Here is a 15,288-nt window from a genome sequence, read left to right as displayed (position 1 = left end):
GTTGAATCTTGGCTATTTCAAGCTTTTGGGCTAACATATGCTTATCAGTGAGTAAATACCATGTTTGTTCTTTTGTGATTGGGTTACCTCACTCAGGATGATATTTTCTAGTTCCATCCATTTACCTAAGAATTTCTCAAATTCATTATTTTTAATAGCTGCGTAATATCCCATTGTGTAGATGTACCACATTTTTTGTATCCATTCCTCTGTTGAAGGGCATCTGGGATCTTTCCAGTGTCTGGCTATTATAAATAAGGCTGCTATGAACATAGTGGAGCATATATGCTTGTTATATGTTTAAGCATCTTCTGGGTATATGCCCAAGAGTGGTATAGCTGGGTCCTTAGGTAGCGCTATGTCCAATTTTCTGAGGAACCATCAGACTGATTTCCAGAGTGGCTGTACCAGCTTGCAATCTCACTAACAATGGAGGACTGTTCCTCTTTCTCCACATCCTCACCAGCATCTACAATCACTTGAGTTTTTTATCTTAGCTATTCTGACTGGTGTGAGGTGGTAACTCAGGGTTGTTTTGAGTTGCATTTCCCTTATGACTAAGGATGTTGAGAATTTCTTAAGGTGCTTCTCGGCCATTCGAATTTCCTCTGTTGAAAATTCTTTGTTTAGCTCTGTACCCCATTGTTTAATAGGGTTATTTGGTTGTCTGGAGTCTAATTTCTTGAGTTCTTTATATATATTGGATATTAACCCTCTATCGAATGTAGGATTGGTAACGATCTTTTCCCAATCTGTTGGTTGTGATTTTGTCTTATTGACAGTGTCCTTTGCCTTGCAGAAGCTTTGCAATTTTATGAGGTCCCATTTGTCAATTCTTGATTTTAGAGCGTAAGCCATTGGTGTTCTGTTCAGGAAATTTTCCCCTGTGCCTAGGTATTCTAGTGTCTTCCCCACCTTCTCTTCTATTAGTTTCAGTGTATCTGGTTTTATGTGAAGGTCCTTTATCCAATTGGACTTGAGCTTTGTACAAGGGGATAAGAATGGATTAATTTACATTCTTCTACATGCTAACCTCCAGTTGAGCCAGCACCATTTGTTGAAACTGTTGTCCTTTTTCCACTGGTTAGTTTTAGCTCCTTTGTCAAAGATCAAGTGACCATAGGTGTGTAGGTTCATTTCTGGATCTTCAATTCTATTCCATTGATTTTTCTGCCTGTCTCTGTACCAATACCATGCAGTTTTTATCACTACTGCTCTGTAGTACAGTTGGAGATCAGGGATGGTGATTCCCCTGGAGGTTCTTTTGTTGTTAAGAATGGTTCATGCTATCCTAGGTTTTTTGTTATTCCAAATGAATTTGCAAATTGCTCTTTCTATCTCTCTCTATAAAGAATTGATTTGGAATTTTGATTGGGTTTGCATTGAACTTGTAGATTGCTTTTGGCAAGATGGCCATTTTTACTAAGTTAATCCTGCCAATCCAGGAGCATGGGAGATCTTTCCATCTTCTGAGCTCTTCTTCAATTTCTTTCTTCAGAGACTTGAAATTCTTGTCATACAGATCTTTCACTTGGTTGGTTAGATTCACTCCAAGATATTTTATATTATTTGTAACTATTGTGACGGGTGTCATTTTCTTAATTTCTTTTTTACCTGTTTATCCTTTGAGTAGAGGAAGGCTACTGATTTGTTTGAGTTGATTTTATATCCAGCCACTTTGCTGAAGTTGTTTATCAGGTTTAGGATTTCTCTGGTGGAAGTTTTAGGGTCACTTAAGTATACTATCATATGTGGTTCTCAGGACTTGCTGTGGTAGGAGAACTGGGTTCTGGTGATGCCAAGTAACTTTGGTTTCTGTTGTTTATGTTCTTACACTTACCTTTTGCCATCTGGTTAGCTCTAGTCCTACCTGCACTCACTGGTTCTGACTGGAACCTGCCTTTCCAGTTATCTTGCTTGTGTCAGAACTCCTCAGAGTCCAGGTGTCTCTGTGATCCTGAATTCCAGCTGCTCTGGGTACAATGACTCCTCTAGGATATGGAGTGTCCACGGTAGCAGATCAGCTAGGTGTCTGCTGCTCTAAAAGCAGCATCTCTTCTATGATGTCTCCGGATAAGATGTCGTCATGGGAGCAGACTATGTAGGTGTTCACTGTTCTGAGTAGCTCCTCTAGGATGTCTCAGAATATGGTGTCTGCTGCTCTGAGTTCAGTGGCTCCTCTAGGATGCCTTGGAATGTGGTGTCCCCTGCTCTGCCACTCTGAGGTCAGTGGCCTATCTAGGATGTCTCAGGATGCAGTTTCCACAGGGGAGCAGACCAGCTGGGTGTCTGCTCCAGCCACAGGGATCCAGGCGAGGACAAGATAGCATTTTCAACAAATGGTGCTGGTTCAACTGGTGGTCAGCATGTAGAAGAATGCAAATTGATCCATTCTTATCTTGTACAAAGCTCAAGTCCAAGTGGATCAAGGACTTCCACATAAAACCAGATATGCTGAATCAAATATAAGAGAAAGTATAAAAGAGTCTTGAATACATAAGCACACGGGAAAATTTTCTGAACATATCACTAAGGGCTTATGCTCTAAGATCAACAATTGACAAATGTGACCTCATAAAATTGAAAAGCTTCTGTAAGGCAAAGAACACTGTCAACAGAACAGAATGGCAATCCACAGATTGGGAAAAAAAATATTTACCAACTCTACATCCAATATAGAGCTAATATCCAAAATATACAAAGAACTCAAGAAGTTAGACTCCAGAGAATCAAATACTTGGTAATTTGGTCCTTCTTAGAAGGAGTAACAAAATACTCATGGGAGCAAATATGGAGACAAAGTGTGGGACAGAAACTGAAGGAGTGGTCGTTTGTAGACTGGTCCACCTGGGTATCCATCCCATGTGCAGTCACCAAAGATAGATGCTAATGTGGATGCCAGGAAGTGTATGCTGACAGGAGCCTGATATAGCTGTCTCCTTAGAGGTCTGCCAGAACCTGACATATACAGAGGCAGATGCTCACAGCTAACCGTTGAACTGATCATGGGGTTCCCAGTGGAGGAGTTAGAGAGAAGACTGAAAGAGCTGAAAGGATTTGCAGCCCCATCAGGAGAACAACAATACCAACCAACCAGAGCTCCCAGGATCTAAACCACCAGCCTGGGAGCACATAGGGAGGGCCCATGGCTCCAACTGTATATGTAGGAAAGCATGTCTTTGTTGGGCATAGGTGAGAGAGAAAGTCCTTGGTCCCCTGAAGGCTGGATGCCCCAGTGTGGGGGAGTTCAAGGGTAGGGAGATTGGAGAGGATAGATAGATGGGGGCACATCCTTTTAGAAGCAGGAGGAGCAGGGATGGGATAGTGGGTTCCTGGGTATAGGTGGAAATGGGGAAAGGGGATAACATAAAATGTAAATAAAATATTCAATTTTAAAAAATGTTGGAAAGGATGAAAAAGAGAAAAATGGTGTTATAAATTTATAATCACAAAAATAAGCTAAAAAAAAAAAGAAGTGTTTTAGGAAGGAGCAGAGTGAGAACACATCCTGTGTGCAGGCAAAGTGTCTATAGCCACAAAGCAACTACTTTGAACACTTCTTTAAGTGCTTCTCATCTATTTGAGATTTCAGTTGGCAATTCTTTGTTTATCTCCACATTCCATTTCTAATAGGATTTTTTGAGGTGTTTGTGGGGCTGTGAGAGGCAGCTGGGTAACTGGTCAAGTTGGCCTTGATCCCCGGAGACCCTCAAGAGGTGGTAGGAGTTTAGCATTGCTCCTGGGCCCATGGCTCCTTTCACGTAGTAGCTACAGCCCCTTCCACAGAGAGCTTTGTGGCCATCTGTCACATAGCACAGGTAGAGGTTGTGACACAGGCTGCAGAGCCTCCACACATCTTCATATTCATGAGTTACCTAAAGGCCAGAGGGCATAGCCAATTAAACATTCCTTCCCAGACCTTCCTCCTGGCAAAAGATATTTAACCTAAGGCCTACCCTGGGAATAAGGGGTAGAGTTTCATCCATTTTCTGCCATGGTAATAAATATTTTAAGACCATGGACTAACTCTCTTCTTTGGGGCCTGCTGTGGGGAACCATGGAGAAGATTTTCAACTACAAAGCTGCCTTCTAACCTTCCATCAATGATCTCTCTTCATTCCAGCCATGGAGACCCAGCCAAAAGAGTTGATCCAGCCAGTATGCCCCCTTTCCCTCCATGGCCTCCCAGAGGCACCTGAGAGCCTAAGGGCTAAAAACCAGTTGGTTCTCAGCAGTCTTAGGGCTGTGTTGGTGTGTGCATGTGTGTTCATGTGTTATGGGTATAGTAGCATGCATGTTGACTTTGAATGTGGAGTTGGAGAAAAACTTGAGAGTGAATTTTTTCTGCTGGAATGAAGGTGCTAAGAATTGAATGCACATCTTCAGTCTAGACAGCTAGTTTCTTTATTCCATGAGCCACTTGGATGGCCAATTTCTATGTCTTAAAACAGTGGTTCTCAACTTTGCTAATGTTGTAAGTATTTAATACAATTATATTAAACATTTTGGAGATCCCCAACAATAAAAATATGTAGTTGCTATAACTTTGCTACTGTTATGAATCATAATGTAAATATCAGAGATACGATCCCCAAAGGGGTCACTCCTCACTGGCTTAGAAAAACACTTTCCTAAAGTATGTATGTTGCTTATATTATACCTGGAACTCTTTATTGTTTGCTTATATAAAGAAAAGCAGAGTATATTCTTTGGGATGGTTTGAAATTTCTAGTCTTACTGTTCTTCTAATTTTACTTTTTATTTCTAGAGGGTTTTTTGGGGGCGGGATGAGACATTTGAGACTTTTATAAATATGCAAACTGTTTTATTCTTCAACACCATCTTTTGTATTTAGCTTACTGTTTTTGCTACAATAGTTAAAACTCCCAATTTCATATTAAATGTTAATCATTTATTATATTATTAATGTTAATTGTTTAAATAATTTCTGTGTCTCTATTGAGGCAGTATGTTTTACTTGTCATTTCAGATCTCCATCTCCCTATGCATACCTCATGGAACGTTATAATAGATATTTGAAAATCTAAACAGCGAATGAAGAGCTAGAAACAAGCAACACTCATCTATTCAGATATACTTTAAGCAAGGAGGCCTCAAACAGAGATCTACAGAATATGACATTCAAGATGTTTTAATCACAAAAGACTTTTATTGACAGAGAGACACTTTAGTTCCCGAAAACAGCCCTCATTCTCACAACACAACACAACACAACAAAACATAACAGATGATGGGCACTAAAGAACTTCCATCTGCAGTTTGTTTCAATTGTGACAAAGATGGATATTGGGGAAAAAAATTCTGTAACTTGACAGCTGAGAATATGCTGTCTAATCTGTGGATTACAAGCAAAACACTGGAAATCAGTTGACCCATTTTTCAGTGACAAAATCAGAGAGTCCTTCAAAATTACTGCTTCACAGGTAAGTCTGTCAGATCCTCTAGGACTGATGGACAAAGGTGAATGTCTCATTGACAGAGAGGAACCTTAAGTAACTGTTCAAGGAGCAACCAGTTTCTGCCACTTTTTTCTTTTGGAAGATTCTTGCCCTGCACTTCCTGTTTGCACAGGTAAAATTCATCCTTCTTATGTCTCTGATGGGGTTGAAGACTAGAAAGTTACAGTCTTACAGTTTTCCTTGTTATCAGACACAGGAAATGAAACTCACAAAAGAGGTGTAAAGTTTATTAAAATTAGAAAACATGAAACTTTAGAGTGGTAATGTTTGAAGAATGTGAATGTTGGTGGGTCTAAGAACATGTCTTAAGAATGGCAAGTGCAAGCTGTGAACGTTGGAAGATGTAAAAGCTTAAATGATGACAGAAAGTGACTTAGGTACAGAACTTTGGACTCAACAAGATAAGATAGTGCAGTATTTTCTCCAAGATTATCAAATACAAACAGACTGGACATTGTGAATATAATCCTTATCTTACAGTTCTCACAATTGCTATTATGGTATATAGTTTATTGATGTTAGATAAAACCCATTTATTGGACTAAAAAGGGGAGATGTAGAGGTATATTGTGTGGAGGCATGTCTTTGTATGTTCAAATTGCTAATTCATTACTGGCAGGAAGCTAATACAAGCTGAATCTTGGTATTGCTATTTCTATGACCCATGTCTGGACTTTTGCAAATATTTGTTTTCTCCTTAACTGAGAATTGAATCTTACAGTTTTCATACAAATGTGAGAGCCAATTGTTGGGCAGGCAGATGATCTGAGAAAAGAGAATGATACTGAGAGAAAAATCAGAGGTGGGACATTCAGCTGGCAGACATGGAGGTGAATGGACAGACAAAAGCAGAGCAGAATGCTAGAATTACCCACATGGCAGGATGTAGACTAGTTAGTCAGAGTAACTTTAGAGTAGCCAAAAGACTGCTCAGCAAAAGGCTAAACTCTCAAATATTAAAAGCCTCTGTATCATTTTGATATATTGCTGGTGGGTCTGAGACATTCTCAGTATATTTTATTTTGAGATTGTAATATAATTAGACTATCCTTTCCTCTTTCTTACTTTTCCTAAATTCTTCATATATATCCTCAATCAGCTCTTTGGAAAACTCAGTTTTAGTTGTTATATAAATATATATTCCTAAATATATCATACTTGACCTTGCCGGGAGCCAACCCCCGGCTTGGGGTAAGAGGGGGAGAGAGAGATGCAGCTGCTTCTTTGTTCTCCTCTTCCCACCGTCCAGTTCTTCTCGAGGCAGACCCTATGCTACTGTAGCTGACTTGCAGTCAGCGAACCTGTGGCCAGAAACTGGCACTTGCATCCCAGCCTTAAGACCAGCAAGGTGTGTGAGATTAAAGGTGTGTGACTTAAGAGTATGACTTAGAAGTATAGAGATCAGAGTTAGAGACAAGACCTAAGGGCATGATTAAAGGTGTAACTTAGAGGCGTGGCTTAGAAGTGAGACATATAAAAGGCAGAGACAGAATCAGACTGAGATCAGACAAATCAGACACATCAGACATTAGGTAAAGTCTGCCCTCACCCTCGCTCTTGCTGAACCCCGACCCACAGACTAGAGCAGCAGCTTGGGCCGGGATACAGTGGCCGCCCAAATGTGGGTTGGCCCGGGCCTCAACATTTTGCCTGGGCTGCAATGTTTTTGGCTGCCCCAGCGTGGGACTAGTGTGGACCCCAACATTATTTTGGCGCCCGAACAGGGACTTGAGCTTGGGCCCCAACATTTTATGACCTCTTGGAATGTGCTCTAAGCAGGAGAAGGTCTAATGGCAATTAACTGATAACACTGGGAAACTGGCAGAGTTCTTTTTGCAGTTTCGACTATGCCTGAGGGACTTAATAGCAGTCCTGATATAAAAGAGCTTAGTAATCACTGATATAATTTTAGGAATTCTTATAGGATCATCATTAAGACTTAAGAAGTCATTTATTTGCCTATATAGTATCACTACAAGACAGTACATCTTTGTGGATCTGCAGAGATCTGCTACAAAGGGGTGTGCTATTGCTTAATGATAGTTGCATATGTCTAATAATAATAATAATGGGAAAAGCATATTAATAGCAGGAATCTTTCCTAAAATCACGTCCACCACAGCCTTGCTAATGGGGCACACTCATCGCAGATTATAGAATAATCTGAGGCAAGCATTTCAGGATGATCATCTGCTCATTATTAGCTTGTCCCATTATGGCGCCTGACATGACCTGTATAATGACACTTCTTTGTTTTCATGTTTGACTATTAGATAAACATTTGTTATGCTCTGCCCTATGGAAGACAGTTCTTCCCACAGATGTCCTCCTTAGGGAACAACCCCCACTGACAAATTCTTAGTCCTATACATTTATGTAATCTTCAACACTAAACAAGAGAACAGAGAAAAAGGAAGAAGCAGAATCTCTCTTATGAATGGGATGTTCTTTGGAAGGTTATTTATTTTCCCATGTCTACTTTCATTGGCTTAGCATAATCCTCAATAAACTGAGGTGCTTTTCAGCTTAAAATCTTAATTATAAACCTTAGCAAATAAAGGTCGATAGAAATAAACTCCAAATTAAGGCTGGAATTTAGTCCAAGTCTTCCTGGAAAGAGCCAAACCATCTCCTATGAAGACTGTGTGTGCCAGCACTTTATCAACATTTCCTTGTTTATGCTGAGAGTTTCTTGTAAACAGTGATGGCCTATGGCTGTTTTATTGCCGTATGCTTCTAAAGTACTCAATAATCATGACCCACATAGTGTGTGCCATTCTGACTATCAGACATAATTTTTGGCTGTAATTGGAATACATTTCTGACCACTCTCACATTCCAATTACTCTAAGTTCACAAATATTTCTGTCATATTACTCTGATACTATAGCTGGTTGTACAGAGTCATCATCCCTGAAGACAGTGGCGCTCATCAGTTTGGGCCTGATGCACCTCCGCTTCTTCACACTTATCCCCATTCTACAGCTCTATGTAAGAAGAATAAATGAAAATGGAAGCCATGAAATAGCCACAGAGCAAGGAAAGGTATATAGGAGTGTTTGGGAAGAGGAAAATGGAGGCAGAAATTATGTAATTTGATATACTCTCAAAAAGGTAAAATAAACAATTCCAAAATGCATTTATTAAAGATGAAATACAATGTAAGCAATATTTTATATTTATTGAAAAAAATAAACATTATGGAGTGTCTGGTCACTAAATATTGAAATATTTATTGAATACAAAAATCAAATTTTCATTAGTGGAGTGTTTGAGAATCAATACTGACACTTGTGGATCTGAGAGATGGAAAGGCCTGGTCTAAGGCCATCTTTTTCCAGTTTGTTATGTGTGCCTAAAGTAAACTGGCTTGGTGTTTATAGCATGTGATTTATTTTACTTTCTCTGTGACAATTTATGAGCATTACTTTCTATTGTGTTAATTAGGTACAGGAACATTTTTTCTTAAAATAGTTCTAAATTTTTATTCATTTTTTCCCCTTAGGAATTTAAATTAACATTTTATGCTACATCAAGCCTTTGTCATAAATACTACATTTGGTGCTTTTTAAAAACACCTATATTTTCTAAATATTTTTTTAAAAAATAAGAATTCTAAGAAGAATAATAGTATCAACCAACCAATGGGGTGACTTATGGCTTCAGCTGGATATGTAGCAATGGACTGCCTTATGTGGCATCAATTGGTGTGGAGACCCTTAGTCCTCTGGAGGCTCAATGACCCAGAGCAGGGTTATGCTAGGGCACTGAACAGGAGTGGGTTGGTTGGTGGGTATTCTCGCCGCTGCTTGGCTCAGGCTACCAGCTCAGACAGCCAGAGACACTGGCCCTGTGACCCATGAGACTCCAACATGGGAGATGGATCTGCCAATTTTCTGCGCTGTCTCCACAAAGTTGGGCTGAGCCCAGACCATCCAGCCATCCATGTGGTACCCACTAGAAATGAGACTTCAATGCTTAATGATTTTCCAAAGGCTTTATACATTTAATAATGCTCAATTAACAAGATGCTCACATAATTAGAGGTGTGTCCCAATATCTAACCTTGATATGTTGTTACCCAGGACTGCTCAAAATTCACAAGTGGTCACTCATGCCTCCTACATCTCTCCTCCTTAGCTCCTTCTCTTCCTTTTCCTTTTCCTCTCCTTACTCCTCCCACCTTGGCTCCTCCCAACTTATGGGAAAAATCTCTCTCTACACCATCCAGTTCCCCATTTCCTCTACCTAGAAACCCCCTATACCAACTCCCCTCCTCCTTTTTGCTTTTAATTACATGCAAGTATTAAGGTCATTTCTAGGTTGAGGAACTAGCAATACAATAGAAGCAAATAGTCAAGGAACAAGCAAGGCAATAAACACTAATAGACAAAAAACAAGCAAGGCAATAAACAAAATTCTGTGAACATTTCTGTGATTGTGATCACTGTTTCTAAGGGCTTATCTAAAAGACAAAAGTATCTGAGCCAACTTCTCTGTCCTAGCCCATTGAAATTTTCATATCTGAAATGTACTTATTGTTCTAGTCTAAAATTTAGATTTCTGCCTGAAATTACTTCTTTGTTCTAACCTAATATTATATTCCTGCTTTAAGCCCACTTCCTTGTCTTTGTCCCATGTTATATTCCTGCCAAGGGCTAGCATGATTAAATTATATATGTCATGCTTGAAGCTTGACCAAAATAGAAATACTGACCTCAGGCCATGGGTAATTTTTATCAGCAGTATCTACTGCTTTAAGGCTCAGCAGAGCAGCATTCTTTAAATTCATAGGCTCACTATGCAAAATTATAACATTCAGAGAGGTATTAGAATTATGCCAAATACACTGCAAGTGTATTTAAACTTTTCCCCAATTATAATGACTGCCACTGTAAATTTTAGAAGTAACATAAATCCAATGGTATTGGCATGACGTTTGAAACTGCAACATACATGACTCAAGTTAAACATTACAAAGCTGAAAAAAAAAACCAGATAATCAGAAGAAAACATGAAGTACTCTTCAGAGGAATGAATTTCAGTGAATAATATCTGGATATCACAATGTAAGAGATGTAGGTGAAAATGCTGTTTTCATCCTGAGGACACTATGATTTTTTTTTCCACATTTGCCATTTCCATGCTGTTACCTTGTGTAATCTGCTTAATCAGTGATATGTGTTCAGTAACAACAGCTCTTTTTGCATGGACACAGCATACATTAGGATATTGAAAGCAAGAGAAAGTACCCTTCAGAATAAGAAAATCACAAATTGACAAAGCTTTGCCTTGAACATTGCTTTGATTTATTTCAGAGTTGTCGTAATGATTTTCAATAAGTGTGGGGACTTAAATTAAGAGGAGTTTGTGAAGTTACAAATCCATACCCATATTTAAAATAAATTTTACCTGGCCCAAAATGATACTTGGACAGCACTTCTCTACTTCTAGATGTTATAAGAGACGATTCAAAGAGAGTCTTGCAGATGCCAACATACCTTGCTGTGTTGATGCATCACTCCAGTTTCTATCTTGTAGTCATAATGGGATAAGTATGTGTATGAATTAGTTCATGCGGTCAACATTCAGGAATATCTTTCTTCAAACAGTTTGCTATCTTTATTGTTCAATCAATGATAATTGAGTTTTATTATAATCATAACATTTTCCTATTTATAAACCCTACTCTTTTCATGAATTTCTATTACTCTTAAATATTTACAGAGATTACAGTATCTATAACAAAACTACATTGTTTGATAATTTACAGAAATGTAACAGTTATTATCAAACATAATAAAATCATTTCTCAAAAAGAGACAACTACTTTCTCAGAAGGAAATTAAACATTCAAAGAACTTATGAGAATGTCTCATGTTTCATTTATTAGTTCACTGAATTTGTTAGGATGACTGCCTTCCCCCAACCACCTTTTTCAGTGCATTCTTTACATCCTTGTTCCTCAGACTGTATATGAGGGGATTTAGCATTGGGATCACTGTGGTGTAAAACACAGAAGATACTTTCTCCTCTTCCATGTTATTGCTAGAAGGTGGCTTGAAATACATGAAAGTTATAGACCCAAAGAAGATGCCCACAGCCATAATGTGGGAGCTACAGGTGCCAAATGCTTTGGAACGTCCTTCATTGGAGCGGATGCGGAGAATGCTTGTTAGAATGAAAGCATAAGAGATGATGACAGCCAGTGTAGGTGCAAGGGTATTAATTCCACCAATAATAAACAGTAGTACCTCATTGATATGGGTGCTGGAGCAAGACAGAGTCAACAAAGGTAGAATATCACAAAAATAGTGGCTGACAACATGAGACCCACAGAAGGACAACATTGTCATACAGGTTGTATGGACAGTAGCCCCAAAGAAGCCCAGTGAGTATACTGCAGCCATCATTATGGAACAGACCCTGTGGGACATGACAATGTTATAAAGCAGTGGGCTACAGATGGCAACATAGCGGTCATAGGCCATGGCTGTCAGCAGGTAGCCTTCTGCAATGACAAAAATGAGGAAGAAGTAGAGTTGAGTCATGCACTCCCAAAAGGAGATCATGTTCTTCTCACATACAAAGTTCACCAACATCTTTGGGGTAATGACAGAGGAATAGCAGAGGTCAATGAAGGATAAATGACTGAGAAAATAATACATTGGAGAGTGAAGTTGAGAACTAATGGTAATTAAGAGGATCATGCCCAAGTTTCCCACTACTGTTATCACATATACTGCCAGAAATAAGAGGAACAGTGGAAGCTGAAGCTCTGGGCGTTTTGTTAGTCCTTCGAGAACAAAGTCAATCACTGAAGAATGGTTCATAGTAGTCTTTTCTTATAAAATGTTAACTATAAGGAAAAGAGAGGAAAATGGTTGATTTTGACTATAATATTTGGATTCTCTTTGGATAGATTCCACCTCTGAAAACCTGATTTCCCTCATTTAATTGTCTACCACATAGACCTTTTTAAAAATTACTTCTGTTAGTTTTGAAACTGTAATATAATTACATTGATCGTTTTCAATTTCTTCCCTCAAAGCTCTCCCATATACTTACTTCTCTGCTCTACTTCAAAATTATAAACTTTTTCATTAATTATTGTTACATGCATATATGTATATGTGTAAATGTATATAGTCCTTATTGCAACATCTTAGTCTATGTTACCTGTATGCAAGTTTTCAGAGATGACCTTTGTGTTAGATAAGAAATCATTATGCTCTTCTCTATGTAGGACTATGTCTCTCATTTCAGCATTCCTTAGGTGTCTTTAATTCTTTGTATACGGTTAATGCCTCATTGGCTTTGAAAGCTTATGGACAAAGACTGAATTTAACAGTCTATTTTGCACTCTATCTTATTGACTGCTTCTCTTTAAAACATGTCTTGTCATTTTTGTTTTTGAAACTTAACTCTGTAAGTACTGCATATTAAAAATAAACACAAACTCAGGCTCAATTATTGTGGTTGTATAATTAAAATAAAACTACTTACCCTTTTCACCTAGGTACCTGCCAAAGGAAACACCAGTTTTATGAAATTGTAGCTTGCAATACAGCTCAGTTAATTCAAAAATAATCTTTTTAAAATTCTTAATGCGTGATATGAATCAACATTACAGTCTCTAAATCTGGAAGTACAGGCACTTAAAGAAGATTCTCAGTATAAATGAAAGGATGCAATAATGGTTTTATTCACCATAGATTAACAATCTTTTATACCTCCTTTTAAAATGGAGAGCTAGACTGGGTTAGGACATTCTCCTGATATATAGGTATGGAAGTAGAAAGATTAATACAGTCCTACAGTCTGACCATAAATTACAGCTGAGGGTAGCTATATCCATGAAAGAGCAAATTACAACTGACTTCCACGTATTATATCTGAACCACCATAAATCAGTGTTTTGTTCAGGGACTTCCTTTTCTTGTACCATTTGAAGCCAATGTCATACTAACATTTCTTTCAAAACTACAAAATTATTTTTTTGTTATTGAGTGTTTTCTAAAATTTAAGCAGAGTTGCAAAATATGCTTTGTAAAATGTTAATGTCAATAATTTTTTGAGTAAATTAGTATTAAAACGTTCCCTATAGGCTACAATGATGGCACAGCATTTATGAACACCAAGGACTCTTCTATCCAGATGTCCTGGGTTCATGTCCCAATAACTACCTGCCAGCTGAAAAACATTTATAACTTCAATCCCAGAGTTTTAGAAACTGTTTCTGTTTTGACTCTACATGTACCAGTGTGCACGTGATTCACTGACATACATGCAGACAAAAGTCCCATGCATAAAAAGTATTATAATAAGGTTAAGTTGTTCCTAATGTTATGAAGAAAGGAGTATATAGAGTCTGGAAATTGATATGGCTTTAGATTATATATTTTTACAAAAATGAAAAAAAAATAAATTGTGAAAACATTATTGCATACAATGAAATAAGCTACTTTAATTTTGTATGAAAATTGTGGTTAAGATCCAAGCAAGGTCGAGTGTTTCAATATATTTTTGTGAAACTCTTCTACAACTTTTTAAGACTATTCAGCATATGTGTGTCTTTAAGACCAGGATTTGATAAGCTATTATTGCAAACAATACAATAGTATATGATCTCCAAGAATAAAGTAATGAATCTGAATCACAAAAATAAAGTAAGGAGGGTCATCCTCTATCCTGTGCTATATAGCAATAGCCTGTCCTACAAACAAAATGAAATGGCTCATATTCTGAGGGACAATTATAGAGTACTAAGATGTGAAGCCCTTTAAAAGCATCTGTGAAATTGGGACCATGTCAGGTGGATGCTCTGAATTTGATCAGTTAACCATATGAATAAGACTAAGAGACTTAATTTTCACAGATAGAAACTCATCACACCATGCAGCACAGTAGAAAGAGACACATACAGCTGTTTGTGAAACTGAGTACATTCCACAGTTTTGAGTAGGTACCAAAATAACTGGCTGAATTTCCTTTTGTAAGGAAGAGTTATCCAGATAGACTACAGAGGTTTCTGAGGTTTACAGTGTTCATCTATTGAAACAAATGAACCCCATCATCATGTGTTTGGTAGAGCCCAAGAAAAGATAAGCAATGCATATTTTACTTATCTACCGACACTTATTCGGTGACTCTTAGCAATATCATATCTATATAAAACTAAAATGGAGATCATAATATTTAAGTATTAAATCTTATTCTCTTATAAGATTAAATATTTAATATTTAATATTTAAGTATTAAATCTTATTCTCTTATAAGGGGTCCACACATGGCCCCTCTTAGTGGTTTGCTTTCTTAGGAAACACTTTTAATTCATATGGGAAGAGGTAAAAAAAAGAAAAAAAGACCAAAATCAGAAAGATTAAGGAAGACATTTGAAAGCCATTAAGCCCAGCTGAGAATCACAGTAAGAGCAGTTTCACAGCAAGAAAATGCAGCTACAAAATCAACTTAAAACTCACTACAAAACAAATCCTCAAGGCAAAAAGTTATATCAAGATATCAGAAAATTTGGATAGGTTGAAAGACACATATATTTGTCCTCATAGTTTATGTAAAAGTAATTTGTGAATGTGCTTGGACATTGTTATCTCAAAGAGGCAAGAGCACCTGATACAATGTTTGAAATTTCCTAACAAAATAATCCACTATGCAAGTCATAGATGAACAAAAATTAAATATTCTATATATAATACATATACATATGCCATATTTGACTTAAAATTAAATATTATATACAATAAAATTTAAAACTAGCAACTTTCAATTGCATAGGTCATGTGTTATC

General features: G+C 37.6%; 1 protein-coding gene across 1 annotated transcript; it reads right to left on the bottom strand.

Moving 5' to 3' along the window:
• Nucleotides 1-9,593: 9,593 nt before the first annotated feature.
• Nucleotides 9,594-13,587, bottom strand: LOC143438817 (olfactory receptor 8D2-like). Its single transcript, XM_076924502.1, has 2 exons — nucleotides 12,987-13,587; nucleotides 9,594-12,339 (listed from the first exon to the last, which is right to left on the bottom strand). The coding sequence occupies exon 2, from the start codon at nucleotides 12,311-12,313 to the stop codon at nucleotides 11,387-11,389; it is 927 nt and encodes a 308-aa protein (XP_076780617.1). The 5' UTR covers nucleotides 12,314-12,339; nucleotides 12,987-13,587; the 3' UTR covers nucleotides 9,594-11,386.
• Nucleotides 13,588-15,288: the final 1,701 nt, after the last annotated feature.

Source organism: Arvicanthis niloticus, chromosome 26 (assembly GCF_011762505.2).
Source record: "Arvicanthis niloticus isolate mArvNil1 chromosome 26, mArvNil1.pat.X, whole genome shotgun sequence".
Taxonomy (NCBI): domain Eukaryota; kingdom Metazoa; phylum Chordata; class Mammalia; order Rodentia; family Muridae; genus Arvicanthis; species Arvicanthis niloticus.
The sequence above is the reverse complement of the archived record's forward strand: the minus strand, read 5'-3'. Positions and strand labels throughout refer to the sequence as shown.